Genomic DNA, 16,099 nt, shown 5'->3' with positions numbered 1-16,099 from the left:
AGAGTAGGAGAGCGACTTTCACTCAGCCTTGTGCAAGCGCTTTGATACCATTTTAATGAGGAACTTGCGCAAGTTTTTCCTCAGGACTTGTACTTTGTGTCCCCTCTTGTAACAACCATTTGGAAAGCGCAGGTAAGAAGTGATCGCAGCAGTTTGCAACTGAGAAAATCCTAGAAATCCTCCCGGGAAAGCTAAGATGTGCCTCCCCCCGTCCCCTGGAACATGAGCATCTCCGGGGCCGCGGAGCCGAGCACCCGCGCTCCGGCCCCGCTCGGAGCAAGACGATTCCAGCCGGGGGTTCACCCGCGCCACGGCCCGGGGGGCGCCGGCACGGACTTCTGCCTCGGGGAAAGTTGTCCGTGGGAGCGGGGAGGAGCCGGGGCCGCACGTGGGGCGGGGGGGCCGCGCCGGCCGGGCCGTGCCGGGGGCGGGGAGCGGGCGGGGGCCGGGGCGGGCCGTGCCAGGGCGCCTGCGCCGGCGGCGCGGAGCGCGGCGGAGCGGGACGGACCGAACTGGAACAAAACAAACGGCGCTTTGTATCGCCTGAAAGGCTCCGCGCCCCGCGCAGCGCCCGCGGAGAGGGGCGGCAACACCGTGCGGCTGCCGGATTTGCTTTTCCAGCGCTTTAAAATTATTTTTAATTTTTATTTTTTTTTTTCTTAATAAGAGGGGAGAAGGGACGGCGCGGAGGGGCGGGCGGGAGGCGGTGCGCGCCCTCCGCGGGCGCGGGGCGGTGCGGGCGGTGATGGCCTGAGCGGGCGGCGGGTCCGCGCCCCCTGCGCACCTGCCGAGCGCGCTCCGCGGGCGCGGAGGGACGCGCAGCGCCATGTCGCGGGTGGTGCAGAAGAAGAACCACTGGTCCAGCCGGGTGCGGCAGTGCGCGCTGACCCGCGGGCCCGGCGGGCAGCTGGGCTTCGCCCTGCTCGGCGGCGCGGAGCACGGCGAGTTCCCGTACGCGGGCGCGGCGGCGGGGGACGGCGAGGCGGCGCTGAGCGAGGGCGAGCTGCTGCTGGAGGTGCAGGGGGTCCGCGTGTCGGGGCTGCCGCGCTACGACGTGCTGGAAGTGATCCGGAGCTGCAAGGACCCCATCGTGGTGAAAGCCGTCCGACAAGGTGCGAGGGGACGCGGCGGGACGGCGGGAACTCACTCCGCGCTTCCTGCGGGGCTGCGGGGCTGGGTGGCCACGGGCGAGCGCGGTGCCGGGGGTGGCGAACATCAGCCCTTCGGCTGGTGGCCCCGACAGAGGCAGCCACGCGTGTGGGCACCTTCTGCGAGGGCGCTGATGCACAGGCACCTCCTGGTCCGGACCCGGCTGCAGCCGCCCCGCAGTCCCTGCCCTGCGCTAAGCGCAGCGAGCAATTGCGTGAGACTTTCCCAAAGGCACCGCGGAGTCGCCAGCGCTCCCTGCGGGGAACCCGCGCTTGTCCGGGGGAGCTGGCTGTCCGGCTGACTCTTGGAGAGGCTGAGGGAGCTTCACTGCTGGGGGAATGGGGCAGGGATCCCCTCCTCCAGCAGCTGAGCATCCTTTGGAGCTGCTGAGTGGAGTCTTGTTCTGAAAGTGCAGAGTGTGTTTGCCGGCTGCCAGCGTGGGAAGAAAAAGCTTCCACCCTCCTGCATCTTCCCTCTCTGGCTGAAAGGCTGCTCAGATTTACCTTTCTTCCCCCTAGTCTGCACTAGGTGAGGCCACATCCGTGCTGCCAGCCCTGCAGTGCACAGGTGAAGGAACAGACAGGTAGCTCTCCTGTTTGGCTGAGGAAGAGGATAGGAAAAGTCCTCCCATGCTGGATTAAAAAGATGCCACTTCACATCCGTGTACACTCCACAGTCGCTCAACAGGTTAGCTAACAGGCCTGGCTAATGGGCTTGTGATTTCCAGGACAGGACTTCAATTTAGTGCCAAAAAGCTGTTGGTGCTGCCGCAGCCACCGAGGCTGGTTGGACGGGCAGGAGGAGCAGGACTGCAGCTGGACAGCCGGAGGTGTGAGAGGTGGAGGAGCTCCCCGAGGTCAGCGCCAAGTGCAGGAAGGAAGGGAAGTTTTCTTCGTGTTGCCCAAGAGATTCCTTAGGGGAAGGTTTATTTGTCATCCAGACGTGTGCATCCTAAAGGTGGGGTTTTTTTTTAGCCTGTACTTCGTTCAACCCAGCTGGTAGCTGCAGACAGAATTTCTGGCCAGCTGGCAGGACTGTCATCTGAAGTCTTGTCCCTGGGCTGGCTGATGAGCTGAGATGAAGGGCTGCAGGCACTTGTTTCATCCTTGGAAGCTCCGGAGCCAGAGCAGATGCCAGCGATGGTGTCGGAGAGGAGCTGAGCCTGTGCACTGCCCCTCCACCCCCTGCCCTGGAGCTGAGCCACCAAAGCACAGTGACTTGTTAGTCCCTTCCAGGACTCAGTAGAAATATTCCAGCAGACACTGTAAAATTCCCAAAATACCCAGTTTTTGTTAAACAAATGCCTGTTTTCCCTGCTGCCTGCACTTCACTGGGAAGTGGTGAAGGAAACTCAGCCTGCTCGTTTCCCTGCCCAAGTAGGAGGGAGAGAAAAGCATGAAGAAAAGTATGAGGAAATTAGGCAGAGGGGTTTTTTTACATACTGATTGTTTTAGCAGAAGTATTGAAATACAGCTTGTGGTGTTGCAATGTGATCGGTGTTGGTGGGTGAAGGAAGGTGTGTATGAAACCCTTCCCAACCAAACAATTTGTGATCAAACTTTTTGTTGTTTTGGAAACATGAGTTAGTATAAATAAAACATGTCCTGGAAATAAACTGCACATGACAGAACTTGGTGGTAAATGTGTCTCAGCTCCAGGATATGGTCAAAAGAATGGGCAGAGAGCTGAGTTTTAGCGTGTTGGTTGGGTTTACCTGGAAAGTGGGAGAAAAGGGTTCAAAACCCATCTGAGAGTCAGGGCAGGCACTTCAACCTTGGACTGTTCCCATCCAGAGCTGAGAACCAATCCCTTGGTTACTGTGGGGTTGTAGTTTCTTTTTTTTTTTTTTTTTTCTCCATATTTTTAAGAAATGCTTTATTAGCCAAGAATGTGGAATAGAAATAAATATTTGGTTTTTAAATCACTACATATTTTTGTGGTCTGGAAAGCCTGTCAATGGTAGCCTGGCATCTGCATGCTGCTCTTTGCAAAGCACAGCTCTCCCTCATGTATCAGAATCAGAAGCATGGAAAGGGAGAGTTGTTTAATTAAAATTCATTACTTCTGTGTTGATTAAAAATCTGATTATGGGAATGGCAACTGTCATTCAACAGGAAAAGTGTGGCACTAGACAGCCCAGGAACGTGCAGATAAGATTGTAAACATGTTTTTACATAGTTACCCAGATTTTTTTTACTTAGTAACTTTTTACAAAGTTACCCCGATTTTCTTCCTCCTCACAGTTTGTAGTTTCTAACTGATTGGTGCTGAAGTGCTGGGGCAATATTAGCCTGGAAATGTATACATTTTATTGCCTGTCTGTTTTGTTTGACATTTACAAGGCTGGAAAAACAGGAAATTTACTATAAGTCAGTCATCTGCGATCATGAGCAGGAAAATAACGGTTCTGACCTTGCACTTGGTGAAAGAGACTAGGGTGGAAATGTAGGTGGAATAGGCTGTGCACGGGCTTTGTCATTCAGCCAGAGTTTGTAAACTTACAGGTTTGCTTGCAATGTTTTTTTGTTTTTTTCCTTACTTTTGTGAGTGGTAAATTTGAAAAGTAAGTACAAAAAGGAGGAACCTCTATGAAATCTCCTAATGGAGATACTGGCATTTAATACTGGTCATATGGGATTTCTTGGTCCTTTGCCTACCTGGAAGGAAGAGTGAAGAAGGCTAAAGGACTTGAATGGAGTTTTTTTCTCTTCCTTTTCCTGTTATGCCCCCTTTTCTTGCTATGACATTTGAGAATAAAACTGTGCCATAATAGTTGCCTGTTTTGGGGGAGAGAGAGGAAGAATCTTGCTGCCACGTATCTTAGTAACTTTCAGAACTGTCAAATGTGTGAAAAAACCTCAGTTAACATGTAGTGCTTTTATGACTGACTGTTTCCATCTTACATCTGTGCCTAAGTTCTGATGAAATTGGCAATTAACTTCTGTGGAGTTAATAAATGCATTTTTATTATTTCTTGGTCAGAGAGTATGGAATTAATAGATTGAATTATAGGAGCAGTGGTCACATATTCTAGTGTAAAGCTGGCATTGCCTTAACACAGTGATTTCCCAGCTGTACTGTGAATGTTGTAGCTTCCTTGAACACATTTCACATTTGTCAAAATAGCTCACTTTGATAAATTGATAATGGATTGCATTGGATAGATCAGTTATAAAATCAGGCATACCATTTCTTCTCATGGATCTTGGTTAACAGAGTCCAGCATAAGAGGAGAGAAGTTTGTTGTGCCATCCTCCAGAAGAGAAGAATTACGACTGTATCTATAAAAATAGGACCATGTTCTATTTGAGGAAGGGTGTCTGGGTTTTCATTCTCCCTCAGTGAGAGATGATCACATTCAGAGAGATTTCCAGGTTTTTTTGCTCCTTGGTTCGATGACCTGTGCCAAACCACACCAAACCAGATGCTTGGTATGGGAAACTGTCAAAGTTAATATGCTTGTAAATTAAATTGGTTTTTCAGTTCTCATTTCAATGCTCTGCTTCCCTAAAAAGTCTCAGAATCCCAAGCTCCTAATGACCTATTGCTTTGAAACCAGGAGGTGCTGAGAGCAGTTTATGCAATTAATAATTTTGATAGGACTTTGCAGCTGGGATGATCCCATGGTAAGGAGGAGTCGTGTGCTTGTGGGGGTTTTTTTAGCCCTGTACAGGGCAGACAGGAGCAGACGTGATCCCAAGCAGATACAGTCACTGTTTACCCAGTGCTATCAGCTGCATTTGTTTCTTTTCAAACATTAACTTGACCCTAAGATAAATCCTGAAATACAGTGCAGTGACTCAATGCTTCAATGTCAGGCTGGCATCTGCTATACATGAGATGTTAAAGTTAGTTATATATATTCATGTGAACGAAACCAGCCTCTTTCAAAAAGCTTCTGTGAGCTGGTATTTGAGTATTTTCCTTTTATTTTCCTGAGAGAGCTTGTGGGATAGTTTCTGTTTGTTCCTTTGGAAAAAAAAAAAAAAAAGAGCTGATGGTTTAGCACACACTTTAGGGAAGCAGAGTGTCACTTTGTGAGTGGTGATGCTGAACATCCCACACTCAGTGCCCATGCCTGGTGCTGTAGAAGCCCAGCAGTGAGTCTGGAGCAGAGCTTGGGGGTGATGTGCTGAGCCAGGCTGTTTAGACAGTGAGCTCTTGCTGTTCCCAGTTACCTCTGCAGCATCATGCATGAGCTCCAAAAAGTGTTTTCCTCCAGTCTCTGCTAGCTCAGTGCCAGTCGCTCACACAGTGAATTCTCTCAGTCATTTTTCCATCTGACCCAAATTCTTTTTGGACCCAGGTGGGTTTCAAGTGGAGAGAAAGAAGTGTTGTCATCTGAAAACCTCAGAGATGTTCTTGTATTCTGGATTTATAAGGCTTGTTTTCAACTCTGACAATTGGAGTAGTTGTGAAAGAAATGTAAAATTAAAAAAGGCAGAATCTCTTTTTCTCTCACTTGGAGCATATTTTGCTACAAATCAGTAGTACTGATTTTTCTTTAAAACAGTACTTAAAGTACTGCACTTAGTAGTCATGAAATTTGTATATCTTGTATTGAAATACTGCCTTGAGCAAGACCTTATCTTTAGTGTGCCTGAATTTACAGTGTAGAACTTGCCAGCATTTAGAAGTTGATCCTGCTTGTGGCAAAGCAGTCATCCATCCTCTCCAGCCATGGAGTAGCACCCCAGAGATGGGCAAGAGAGCCCAAGAGCCACATCGTGCCTGTTATAAAAATTTCCAGGAGTTAATGTGATACTTTTCATGGCATGAAAGGGGGCTATGCTTTCCACAGTAAAGTTAATATTTGCACCCATTGAGATGGGACTCCTGGCTCCCTCTTTATGGCCAGTCAGACCACTGAGCAATTAAATCACAATTATGGTCTAATTATGAGCAGTCATTCAACACCTCTGCAAAATAAGATGTTAACACCATCCTGCATGTTGTTCCACGTTTTTAAGACCGAGTTACAACTCCTGCGTGAGTGAATTATTGACCTGCTATCATGAAATTTAGGATTCATCTTCCATGTTAGAAATTTAAGATTTTTTTTTTTTAACAGGTTTGAAAGCCAAACCAGCAGTAGCTCCTTGCATTCCTGGGTTTGGGATTGTCATTCTCTCCTGGTTCAGCTCAGGCTGTGATCATTCATGCATCTCTTCTGGCTGCTCCTGTATCTCTTGATCTGATGCCTGAGAAACACTCTTGCTCCTTTGGCAGTGTGTGCGTGCACAGGGAAACATTTGCCCCAGGGCAGCTGCATTAAGGTGTAAAGATATTCAGAGCAGCACTTTTGTGGCTGTGCAGAGCTGATGATTTGAGCCCTCTCTCATTAGATTTCAGCATGGCTCAGTTTGAAGTAATGTGGAAGCTGAGAAGATGCTGCTGCCTCAAGGGCTTTTTTCTATTGCATTAGCAGGGTCTGGGCTGTGGGCAAGGACAGGATCTTTGGGACTTCTCCTGAGGTTTTTAAAAATAATTGGCCAAGTTTTTTATTTGCATTCCTTTGCTTAGCTCCAGACACGAGCTATGCCTGCTAGTTATTTCAGGTGTTTGTATTTTTTTTTTTTCACACTTCCTCTGAATTTGACTGGAACTTGTAAATCAAAGCATTTGGTTTTGATCTTTGTGTGCTGCAAGTGACTTAAATTTCTTGGTGAAAAGCACAGAGTAGTGGTTCTGTAAAAGCAAGTGCCATGAATTTATAGAAGGACTGTGAAGAATTTGAGACAAAATGTTAGCTGAAGGTGCAGGGATCTTTGCTGTGAGCACTCAGTGGTGCTTGGAGGGCTGGTACTCAAACTTCTGCATCCTGTCTGAGCTCCTTCCAGCTCCCTGTCCCAATTCCTGCAGCGGCAAAATGCAGATCCTCCTGGTCCATATTTCTCCAGAGTTTTTCTCTAGCTCAGCTGTGGAAAAGATTTATTTTTGACTTTTAGAGAGAGAGTATGAAGTGACCTTTTTGCACCAAGGGCACAGGGCCGGGTCACCCTCCCTGTGATCCCTGGAGATCCTCTCTGCTGCCTTGTCCTGTCACCAGGAGCATCTCCTGCAGGATGGGGACAGCAGCAGCTCCTCGGTGCTGAGTGACAGCACTGCTGAGCCTGCAGGACCAGCTCCTCAGAAACACCATTTTCACCACTATCAGCATTTTCTCTGTCTCTCTGGACACTTGATGTTTTGTTTGCTCAGTTTGTGGTTTGGTCTGTGCCTCAGTGGAGCTGTGGTTTGACAGGTAGGGGCTCAGAGCTGGCAGCCCAGGAGATCCACAGCATCAGAGGGCTTAAGGTTGGGGCTTCCTGCAAGGATCTGGTGTTGGGAAACAGGCATAAACCTAGGCTCTCATCCAGATTTTGTTATCTGCTGATCTGAGAGAGAGCTGTGGAAGAGGCTGCCTGCTTCCAGAGCAGTTTGGCAGCTTTTGCATTGCACTGGTATGTTGGCATTTATTTTTTTTCCCCCCTTAATTGTAATTTTTTGCTTTCTGAACCAAATAGGTGGGCTAGCATCTCCCTTGGCCCTGCAGGAGCAGTATGGCTCAGGGTAAATGGGATATTTTTGTTGAGATCCACCCTTCAATTTCCAAAGGTCACACACTCCATCCATGTTTCCTCTTGTGACATTTTAAATGGTTTCCAGAACTATTCCATTGCTACAAGCTGGAATGATGGCATTATGCTCTCTGTTAGTCCCCAGCCCTGACTCTGGCATCTTTTTGTGTTAGCAATATTATTTTGTTTTAATATTGTTTATTTTGTGTTAGTAATATCATTTAAACCTTTTTTAGTAATATTATTTTAGTAATATTTAATTACTAATTAAAATACTAATTTTTAGTAATATTATTTAAACCTAATTGTTTGTTTTGTGTTAGTAATATTATTTAAACTTGCAGATTTTTTTTTGTCTGCCCCTAGTAGACCTTGGAGAAACAAAACAGTTTTTCCTTCAGGTCCTGGTGTTTTGGGTTACATTTTTCCACACTTGGCTTTTGACAATTCCAGTTTTTGTGGTTGTGAGGGTTTGTATCATAACTTAAAAGAAAAATAAGGTTTTAAAAATATTTATTGAATGTCATTAACTGTCTCTTATTAGACTAAACAATTAGGCTTACTACACGGTGTGAAAATAATGCAAAGTGCCCTGTCTTCATAATGGGACAGAAAATCAAAACAAACAAAGCCTTTGGGATGACTTGCAAAGTGGAACAGATGCCCTTACAATTGCAAGGCATTTGAATAAGGAATCAGTTTTGCATGGTTTGCTAATCCTTCAGTAAAGAGTTCATTGTCTTGGATTACACATCTGTAATTTTGGAGCCCTCAAGTCAGTGTCTCAGTACAATTAGAGTGGGAAGAGATTGACTTCTTTCTTCATATCCTTAATCTCTGGCTTGTTTTTTAAGAGGAAAACCTCAACTCTGGGTTTTTCATTTAGTTATTAACAAAAAGCCTTTGAAAAAGAAGTTGCCTAAAACCCAGCCACTCCCTCAACGCAAACAAAGCTGGGCAGATATTTTGTGCTTTAAAAAAACCCCAACTTTGATCTTCAACCTGTCTTATTCCAGTGGTGCAGATCCTGCACCAAGTGGGTGTTAGACCAAACTGATGACAGACTCAGATGTCTCAGAGGCTTTTGGATGAATAAGAGAGGAGAGTTACTGCCCAAACAGGCTGAACTGGACAGGTGGGGACCTGGGCTGCAGAATAACTGCAAAATGGCTTTTCTTAAAAATAGCAAGGAGCATGCCCCTCCTCCTCCTTTCCCAAAGGCTCAGCTAGAACTCCCAATTAGCAATTTAAAGGCAGGGCTACAGGTGGAGGGTCCTGAGCCTTGGAGCAATTCCCTGCAGCCCTGTGGGAAGTCAGGGATGGCTGGAGCAGAGGTGGGAGAGCAGCAGGAGACACACAAATGACACCAAAAGCTTTGGGCTGGGGAAGTTTCCCTGTTCTCTGGTGGAGTTGTTCGTGCTGAGGCTCTCTGAAAACAGGCTGAGTGTTTGTGCAGGACCAGCCAGGAGCAGGGCTCCTTCCAGCTGGTGACAGTCCCACAGCAGCCCATCATCTTGTTCTGGCCCTTTCAGGAGAGCTGGAGAGGGACTTTTGACAAAGGTAGGCAGTGATAAGATAAGGGAGAATGACATCAATGCCCCTGAAAAAGGGCAGGGTTAGGCAAGACAAAGAAGGAATTCTTTGCTGAGTGGATGAGGGTGGGCAGGCCCTGGCACAGGGTGTTCAGAGCTGTGGCTGCCCCTGGAGGTGCCCAAGGCCAGGCTGGATGGGGTCTGGAGCAGCCTGGGACAGTGGAAGGTGTCCCTGCCATGGCAGGGGGTGTCAGAACTGAATGATCTTCAAGGTCCCTTCCAACTGAAACCCTTCTGTGACTCTGGGGTGCAGCTTTGCTGTTGAATATTCTGTCAGGATGTGGTGCCTACAATATCTCCTGCTGCCCCAGGACAGTGTGTGGCTCTCCTGTGTGACACGGGGACACGGGGGGACGTGTGGCAGAGCACAGCCCTGGGGGAGCTGATCCCTGGGAGCTGGGGGTAAGAAATCTGCAGTTTGGCTGAATTTGGGGAAAATACTCCAAGCTGAGTCTCCTCTTTGCAGTGCTGCTGCCTGGGGGACAGCACTGAAGACAGGACACCTGATGGGGCTTTGGCAGCCCCTGGTCCAGCCCAGGCTTTGTTCTCTCCATGTCCTGTGGGCAAAAGAGGGATTAGTCTGGTGCAGAACAAAGAATCATGTTCTTCTATTTTCCCTGGTATGCATTTTCCCTTAAACAATGAAGTGACTAATATAGAATATCTTCTCCATGTGCTCTGGTGGTGGTTTAGAGGAGCAGCAATAGCCTGACTGCATGAGCAAGTCCAGAGGTTCTGCTCAGCAGGGACTCTGAGGATCACAGAATCTGCTGTTTCTGAATGAAATCAGTAAGTTGTTTACTTAGTGGGAGGGGATGCCTTGCTTTGTTGTTGTTAGATTGTCTTCTGCTGGTACCCCAGCAAAGGCTGTGTATTTGTTTGATGTGCAAATAGCAAACTTGCTTAGCAATGGTGTGTAGTGTTTTGTTAACTTGTGTATAGCCTGTGTGCACGGTGGGGTCCTCCCTGTCACCTACTGTCTGCTTTTATTAATCCAACTGTTTCCAAGTGGAGATCTGAGCTGCCAAATGCTTTTATACGTGTCCTGTAGCTTTCCTTCTATTTTTTTATATATTTTTTTTTAATGAAGAGATATGGGCATGCTGAGATTGTTCCCCCAATTTCATGTGGAGCTATTTTTGTCTGGACTAAGCTACAGTCTGTAAATCCCTCATGGTGCAGGAAGCTTTGTTTGCTCCAGGTGGAGTGAGGCAATTAAACCCCCACTGTCTGTCTCTGGCTTTCTGTGGGAGGTGTGGAACTGCTCTGGGCAAAATCCAGATGGGCACTGAGGATATCAGGGCTGTGCTGGTCCAAGGGTTGGCTGCTCAGTGAAGTTACATATAGGGGAAAAATTTATAGCTACACACAGCCTGCACCCAGTGCAAGAGGAGGAGCTTGTGAAAATATTGTGTCACCCAAGAAAATAGTTTGAATTCTTGGGTGAAACTCTGAGAATATGTGATGGTGTGTGTATATATAAATACATATATATATAAAACTTTTTCAATTTAGCATCCCTGTTGCCAATTGCTGCTTCAGTGAAAAGTTCCAGAATGTCCTTTTCTTCACTCTTAATTTTTCCTTTTTTATGGAAACTAATCCCATGATTTCAGCAGCTCAGGTTGCTGAGCAGCCAGTGCCATGGGTTTCACCACGAGTGCTAAAATTCATTGTTGGCACAGCTGTTTGGAAGCTGAGAAGGAGGAGTATGAAACCACCACCATTCTGGCTGAGAGCAGTTCCCATGGCCATTATCTCATCATGAGATGCAGGAGCAGCCTCTGCTCCTGTAGAAACATTGAAAATCTCTATTGTGGTGTTGCTGTGGTGAAACTGTTTCAGTGATACTTGTCCTGTAAATCATCTGCAGGAACAATTTGGTTTTGGGAGATGGTTTGCTCATGAGACCTCAGTGGCTTTCAGGTTAGGTGATGCAGCTGCTGAAGAAGATCCAGATTCCTTTTCCTGAGCAGCACTGGGGGCAGCTGCTACCTAGACCTTGGTCTGGCCCCTGTGAGTCACTCCAAGCGTGCAGGAGGGAAATCCAGAGTACACCTATGAACTGCACCTCGGAAAGGTGCCCAGTTTCACTGTGCACAGAGACCTCTTGTGTTAAAGGCCACAAAATGGCATTTAGCTCCCTCATTGCAGGGGCAGGGGGCAGTTACACTTTAACACGGGGTCATTCCTTTGTGAGGATGGGAAATGTGGTGAATGCCTGGGTGCATGATGTCAGTCTGTCAGGAGTGATCAGTTTGGGACCCTCTTGTGCCAGGCAGGGCATGGTCCTGAGAGTTGTCCCTGCCTGTGTGTTTACAGGAGAAGAATGAGGGCAGTGATGAGAGCAGGGGAGAAAGCCAAGCACAAAGGCTGTGTGGCTCAGCTGGGATGTTTGTGACAAGGGCATGGACCCACAAATCTTGGCTCCCTCTTGCTATGCTGTGGGGCTCTGCTGCTTCCCAGATCCTCATTAAAATGGGAAAAGGGTGAATTGCCTCAGCTGGAACAGCTCCCTTGTTGCTTTGCCAGGCTGTCCTGCTCAGGTGGAGCTTTGCCACAGCAGTGTTTCCATAAAATGCCCTATAGTTTGTTGGGTTTTTATTTTTTTTTAATTTGTGCTTATAAAACCTATCAAAGGCTGAAATTTTTATCTGCAAAAGAGATGGGTTAGGGACTAGCCAAGGCTACTTTTCCATTTATTTTTGTGTCCTGTTGCCAATTTTCCAGTTGTATTAGTTGATGCTAGAAATACCCACGTATCAGTTTTTCCAGGAGCTAAATACAAAGAGGGTTTTTTTACATAGCTCTGAGCTGGGGTAGGATATCTTGGTCATATTGCAGACTGGCAAATTTGGATGTGCTGAAGTTGTTGCACATGAGAAAAGCCCCAGTAAAAATGAGAGTGCTTAAATTTAAGCATGTGCTAACGTAACACATTGCAGAGGGCTTTTTCTATCTTGTCTGTAAAAGATGCTATAATCAGCACTGAGGCTTGCCTAAACCAGTGTGGAAATTGCTGTTTGCCTAAAAAGCCGGGCAAGTTGTCACAATCCCAACATTAAAAGGCTGCAGAGGATTAGCCAAAACCTATTTCCAATTGATTTAGTTCAGCTGATGTGCAGCTCAGCCTGCTCAGCTCTGTCCTGCCGGGGACCGTGGTGCTTTGAGCTGCTCTGAGTCCCAACACCAAGTGGGTGAGCTGGCACTGCATCTTGCTGTGATGGCTCTGCCTGCTGTCCCCCTGGGCATGCTGAAGAAACAAGGGAGCCCTGGCTCCCAGCTCTCGGGTTTTGTGTTGCTGGAATGGCTCCCGAGGTATTAAAGAGTCTTTTCTTCCCAGCCCTGTGCTCGAAGGAGAAGTTGGGATTCCTCAGCTCTGGTTCTCAAGGTTGTTTATTTTCTCTTATCTAATACATTCTTTTTTCTGACCTGCAGAGGTCTGTCCAGCAGGTCAGGTTGTGGCACACGCTGACTGCCCTCAGGGCAGTGTTGGTTTTTTATACTAAGAACTACATGTACTTTATTTACAATAATTTCCCAATACCAATCACCTATGATAGACAGTCTGTCTCTACCCTAAACCAATCCAGAAGTGCCACCATCACCCAGAAGATGGAGGACAAGACAAAGAAGAAAGACAAGGCATGCCCAGATTCCTCCATCTTGCCTCTTGAACCCCCATTCTAAATCCCCAAAATTCTACTTTTCCACCCTGTGACAAATTCACTGTCATTCTATTCAAACTCTTGTGGCTTGTAACTCTTCACACAAAGCTGGTAATTGTTTCCATGGGTTAAAATGGAAGGTACAGGTGTCTTTAACTCCGTGCCAAGGTCTCTGAGCCCCCTGCCAGGGTCTCAAGTCCTCCAGGGCAGCCAGAGGAATGTCCTGGGTTCTGACACCCGGGCTGGCTCCTCACAATTTGCTTTTATTTGCTGTGTTCTTCTCCCCCTGGGCAGCGGCAGCCGCAGCCGTGGCTGCCCGGATGGGATCTGGCCCCTGGCAGGGAGCACAGGCATTTTTCCACGGTGCACTTGAGCTGGCAGGGAAGGTTCCATCAGCTGCCTGGCTGGAGCCTGGCTCAGGATGTGCTGCATACAATAATTCGTTGGTGGATTTCTGACAAAAGAGTGTTTCTGCTGCCTGCAGCACCTCCTGCCCTCCAGGCCCTGGGTGTGTGCTCAACAGGAAGGTTCAAAACTTTCCTTCAGAAAGCTAGGGACTTTTTTAACAGTCTTACAGACTTAATTAAAACTGGTGTCCCTCTTTTCCTGTATTAGTTGCAGGTGGAGGTAGATTTTACAAATAATAGGTGACTTTTGATGCTGTTCTGCTCTGGCTACTCAATTTTTGTAAACCTCAGGCATCTTCCAGCAGCCTGTGGGCTTTGACAAGCAGAGCCTGCTCCTCCCTGAGCTCTGGCTGAGGAAGGGCTTCTCATTAGCTACACCAACTGATAAAACTTCATCAAGGCCTCCAAAGGACAGAGCTTTCAAGTACTGGGACACAGCAGCAGCACTGCTGAATGCTGATAGCTGTGGGAACTGGTGGCAGAAACAGCAGTGAATATTTATTGTGTGCTTATTTCTCCTCAGAGTCCCTGGTGTAGAAGAGACTTCAGCATTACGGTCCGTTGTAGTGGATCATGTTCAGAGGACTTTTTGCCATAAAAACATTGTTTCTAGCTCAGGTGTAGCTAGAAGGTGCTCTCAGCCTCAGTTCTCCTTCAGCTAGTATTGCACATTGATGCCTTGTTGCACCCAGGTGAGCTTGAAGGTGTAACATTTACAGGAAATGTGGCTGAAACTTCCCCCTCTTGGAGGTAAAGATGCAACATTTGCATTTCTTAGCACTGGCTCACATAGCTGCCTTGGAATCAAGTTTTAAAAAATGACAGAATGGTAAATGCATTGTTTTCCCCTTCTCTCAACTCTGCCTTTCCTCTGCACTGGTCAAATCAAACAGCAGTGACATTTCAAAGTCTTCCTGAATGGCAGAATTAGAAATACTCCTTTTCTGTGAGAGGTGGTTTAAACGTTGCACGCAGCTGTTCCGGTAGGAAGTTGTTTGACTTGTCGAAATCTCTCTTTTACTGCACAACCTCGATTGAAAATGACAAATTGCTTAAAGCAGTTTCCATGTTAGACTTTAAAAAATTCAGTTTCTTTCCACCCAGAACACGTGGAAAGCATTTGTGCACTTGCCTGACTGTTTCTCTGTCCTAAGGCTCACACTCTGTGGCTTTGGACTTCATGTAATTTTCACATGCAGCTGCTTGGGTTTGTTTTCCTCAGCTTTCTATGGAATGAGATTTTCTCCTGCCTCAACTTAGCTGTGAAAACTCAAATGTTTGCCTGGTTCAGACTTTGGGGACCCTGGAGTGAGCAGAGGAGAGACACTCCAAAGTCTGAATTTTAGAAGTGATGTTCAGAGCATTATAAAATCCATAATTTAAGCAGAAGAGTCTGGATCCACAGCCAAGTTGTTGTAATGTCCTTTAAAAAGCATTGAGCAGTGTTAAAGCTTCACAAAATGACAAAGCATCTTTTGCTAAACATTCTCAGCCCCTTTTCTGTAGCTGTCACTGTAGCAAAGGAAGTTTGTGGCAGGTACCAGATACTGAGCCAGGCAGTTGGCTGTAACTGCTGTAAAAATAAAAATTGCTCAGTTGAAAAGGTTTTTCCTTTTTTTTTTTTTTTAAATTTTTTTTAAAGAAATATTTCAAGTTGTCATTGTGCTCAGGTGGCCCTGCAGGGAGCAGCACTAGTGTGCATCCCACGAGGATGCATTGCCAGGCCTTGCATTCGGGCTTGTGAGAGGAGAGAGGGTGCAGAAGAGAAGCAGTGCCCAATAAATGGCAGGCTCCAGAAGTAAAGTGGAAATTATATTTCTGGAGCTTTGACAGGCTGAGATGGGGCTTTCTGTGCTCTTCCTTTTGCCTGGAGTGAGTTGCACCAGTGTATGAATTTGCAGAGCTGTTTTTGTGGCTCTGATGCAGTTCCTGTGGATGGAGCTTGGTCCTTCCCCAGGGCCACGAGCAGAAGGTCGTGTGTGTGTGTCCCCTCTGTCCCCTGGGCTGGAGGGCAGGCCCAGGGCAGGCCCAGGTCTGTGCAGCTGAGGGCACAAACTGTTCCCTGTCTGGCTGGGAAGGTGCCTTGCCCCAAATGGCATCAGATGAAAAGAAGCTGGCATTGCCCCATTGCTCTGCTTGAGACAGCCCCGTTGCTCAAGAGGGATGATTACTGAGTTAGACAGCAGTCAGAAGGGGATCTGAGGACAATCCAGATGCTTTATCTATAACTCCCAGGCATGTCACATCCTGGCATTTCTATTTTTACCCACTTTTCCTCTAATACTTTCTTTTATCTGTTTTGATTCCTTCAGTTTTGGCAGGTTTGGGCTAATGTAATATTTTAACTTACTTTTTGTAGCTATGCCTTTATTTGACATTTAATATTTTGCTACAGTGTTGTTTTTTTTTTCTCATAGTGGTAGTTAAAAAAGTAACAGTTACAAATTTTCTGGGTTCTGTTTTCGTGGTTCTCTTTGTGAGTGGTTCTGGAAATTAGAGTGTTGCTTATGTTGTTTAGTTTGGAGTAGGATGTGTCCCAGCAGACTCAGGTGAGCTGTCCTCTCAGCTGCTCTCCTGATGCAAATACTGGTTGATATAATCTGTTTTAGAAGATAGCTTTAGAAACAGGTGCCCTCTGGGAAGAATAACCCATTCCTGGTGGAGTGTCCTGGTCTCTTGTAGGCAGAGGGCAGTTTGTGCCTGCAAGCTGGAGCCTTTATGTA

At 47.0% G+C, this 16,099-nt stretch overlaps 1 protein-coding gene across 23 annotated transcripts in view; it reads left to right on the top strand.

Moving 5' to 3' along the window:
• Positions 1–725: 725 nt before the first annotated feature.
• Positions 726–16,099, top strand: part of MAGI1 (membrane associated guanylate kinase, WW and PDZ domain containing 1) — a 337,188-nt gene continuing 321,814 nt past the window's right edge. For 8 of the 23 annotated variants that reach the window (XM_059856737.1, XM_059856760.1, XM_059856746.1 and 5 more), the window contains exon 1: positions 729–1,112. In XM_059856737.1, coding sequence (XP_059712720.1) covers positions 827–1,112 — 286 coding nt within the window. In that variant the 5' untranslated portion in view covers positions 729–826. Of the gene's footprint in view, positions 1,113–16,099 lie in introns of all 23 variants that reach the window. The other 15 variants (XM_059856759.1, XM_059856758.1, XM_059856750.1 and 12 more) reach the window with 6 other exon arrangements.

Source organism: Haemorhous mexicanus, chromosome 11 (genome assembly GCF_027477595.1).
Source record: "Haemorhous mexicanus isolate bHaeMex1 chromosome 11, bHaeMex1.pri, whole genome shotgun sequence".
In the NCBI taxonomy this organism is placed as follows: domain Eukaryota; kingdom Metazoa; phylum Chordata; class Aves; order Passeriformes; family Fringillidae; genus Haemorhous; species Haemorhous mexicanus.
This window is presented reverse-complemented; position numbering and strand designations above follow the sequence as displayed.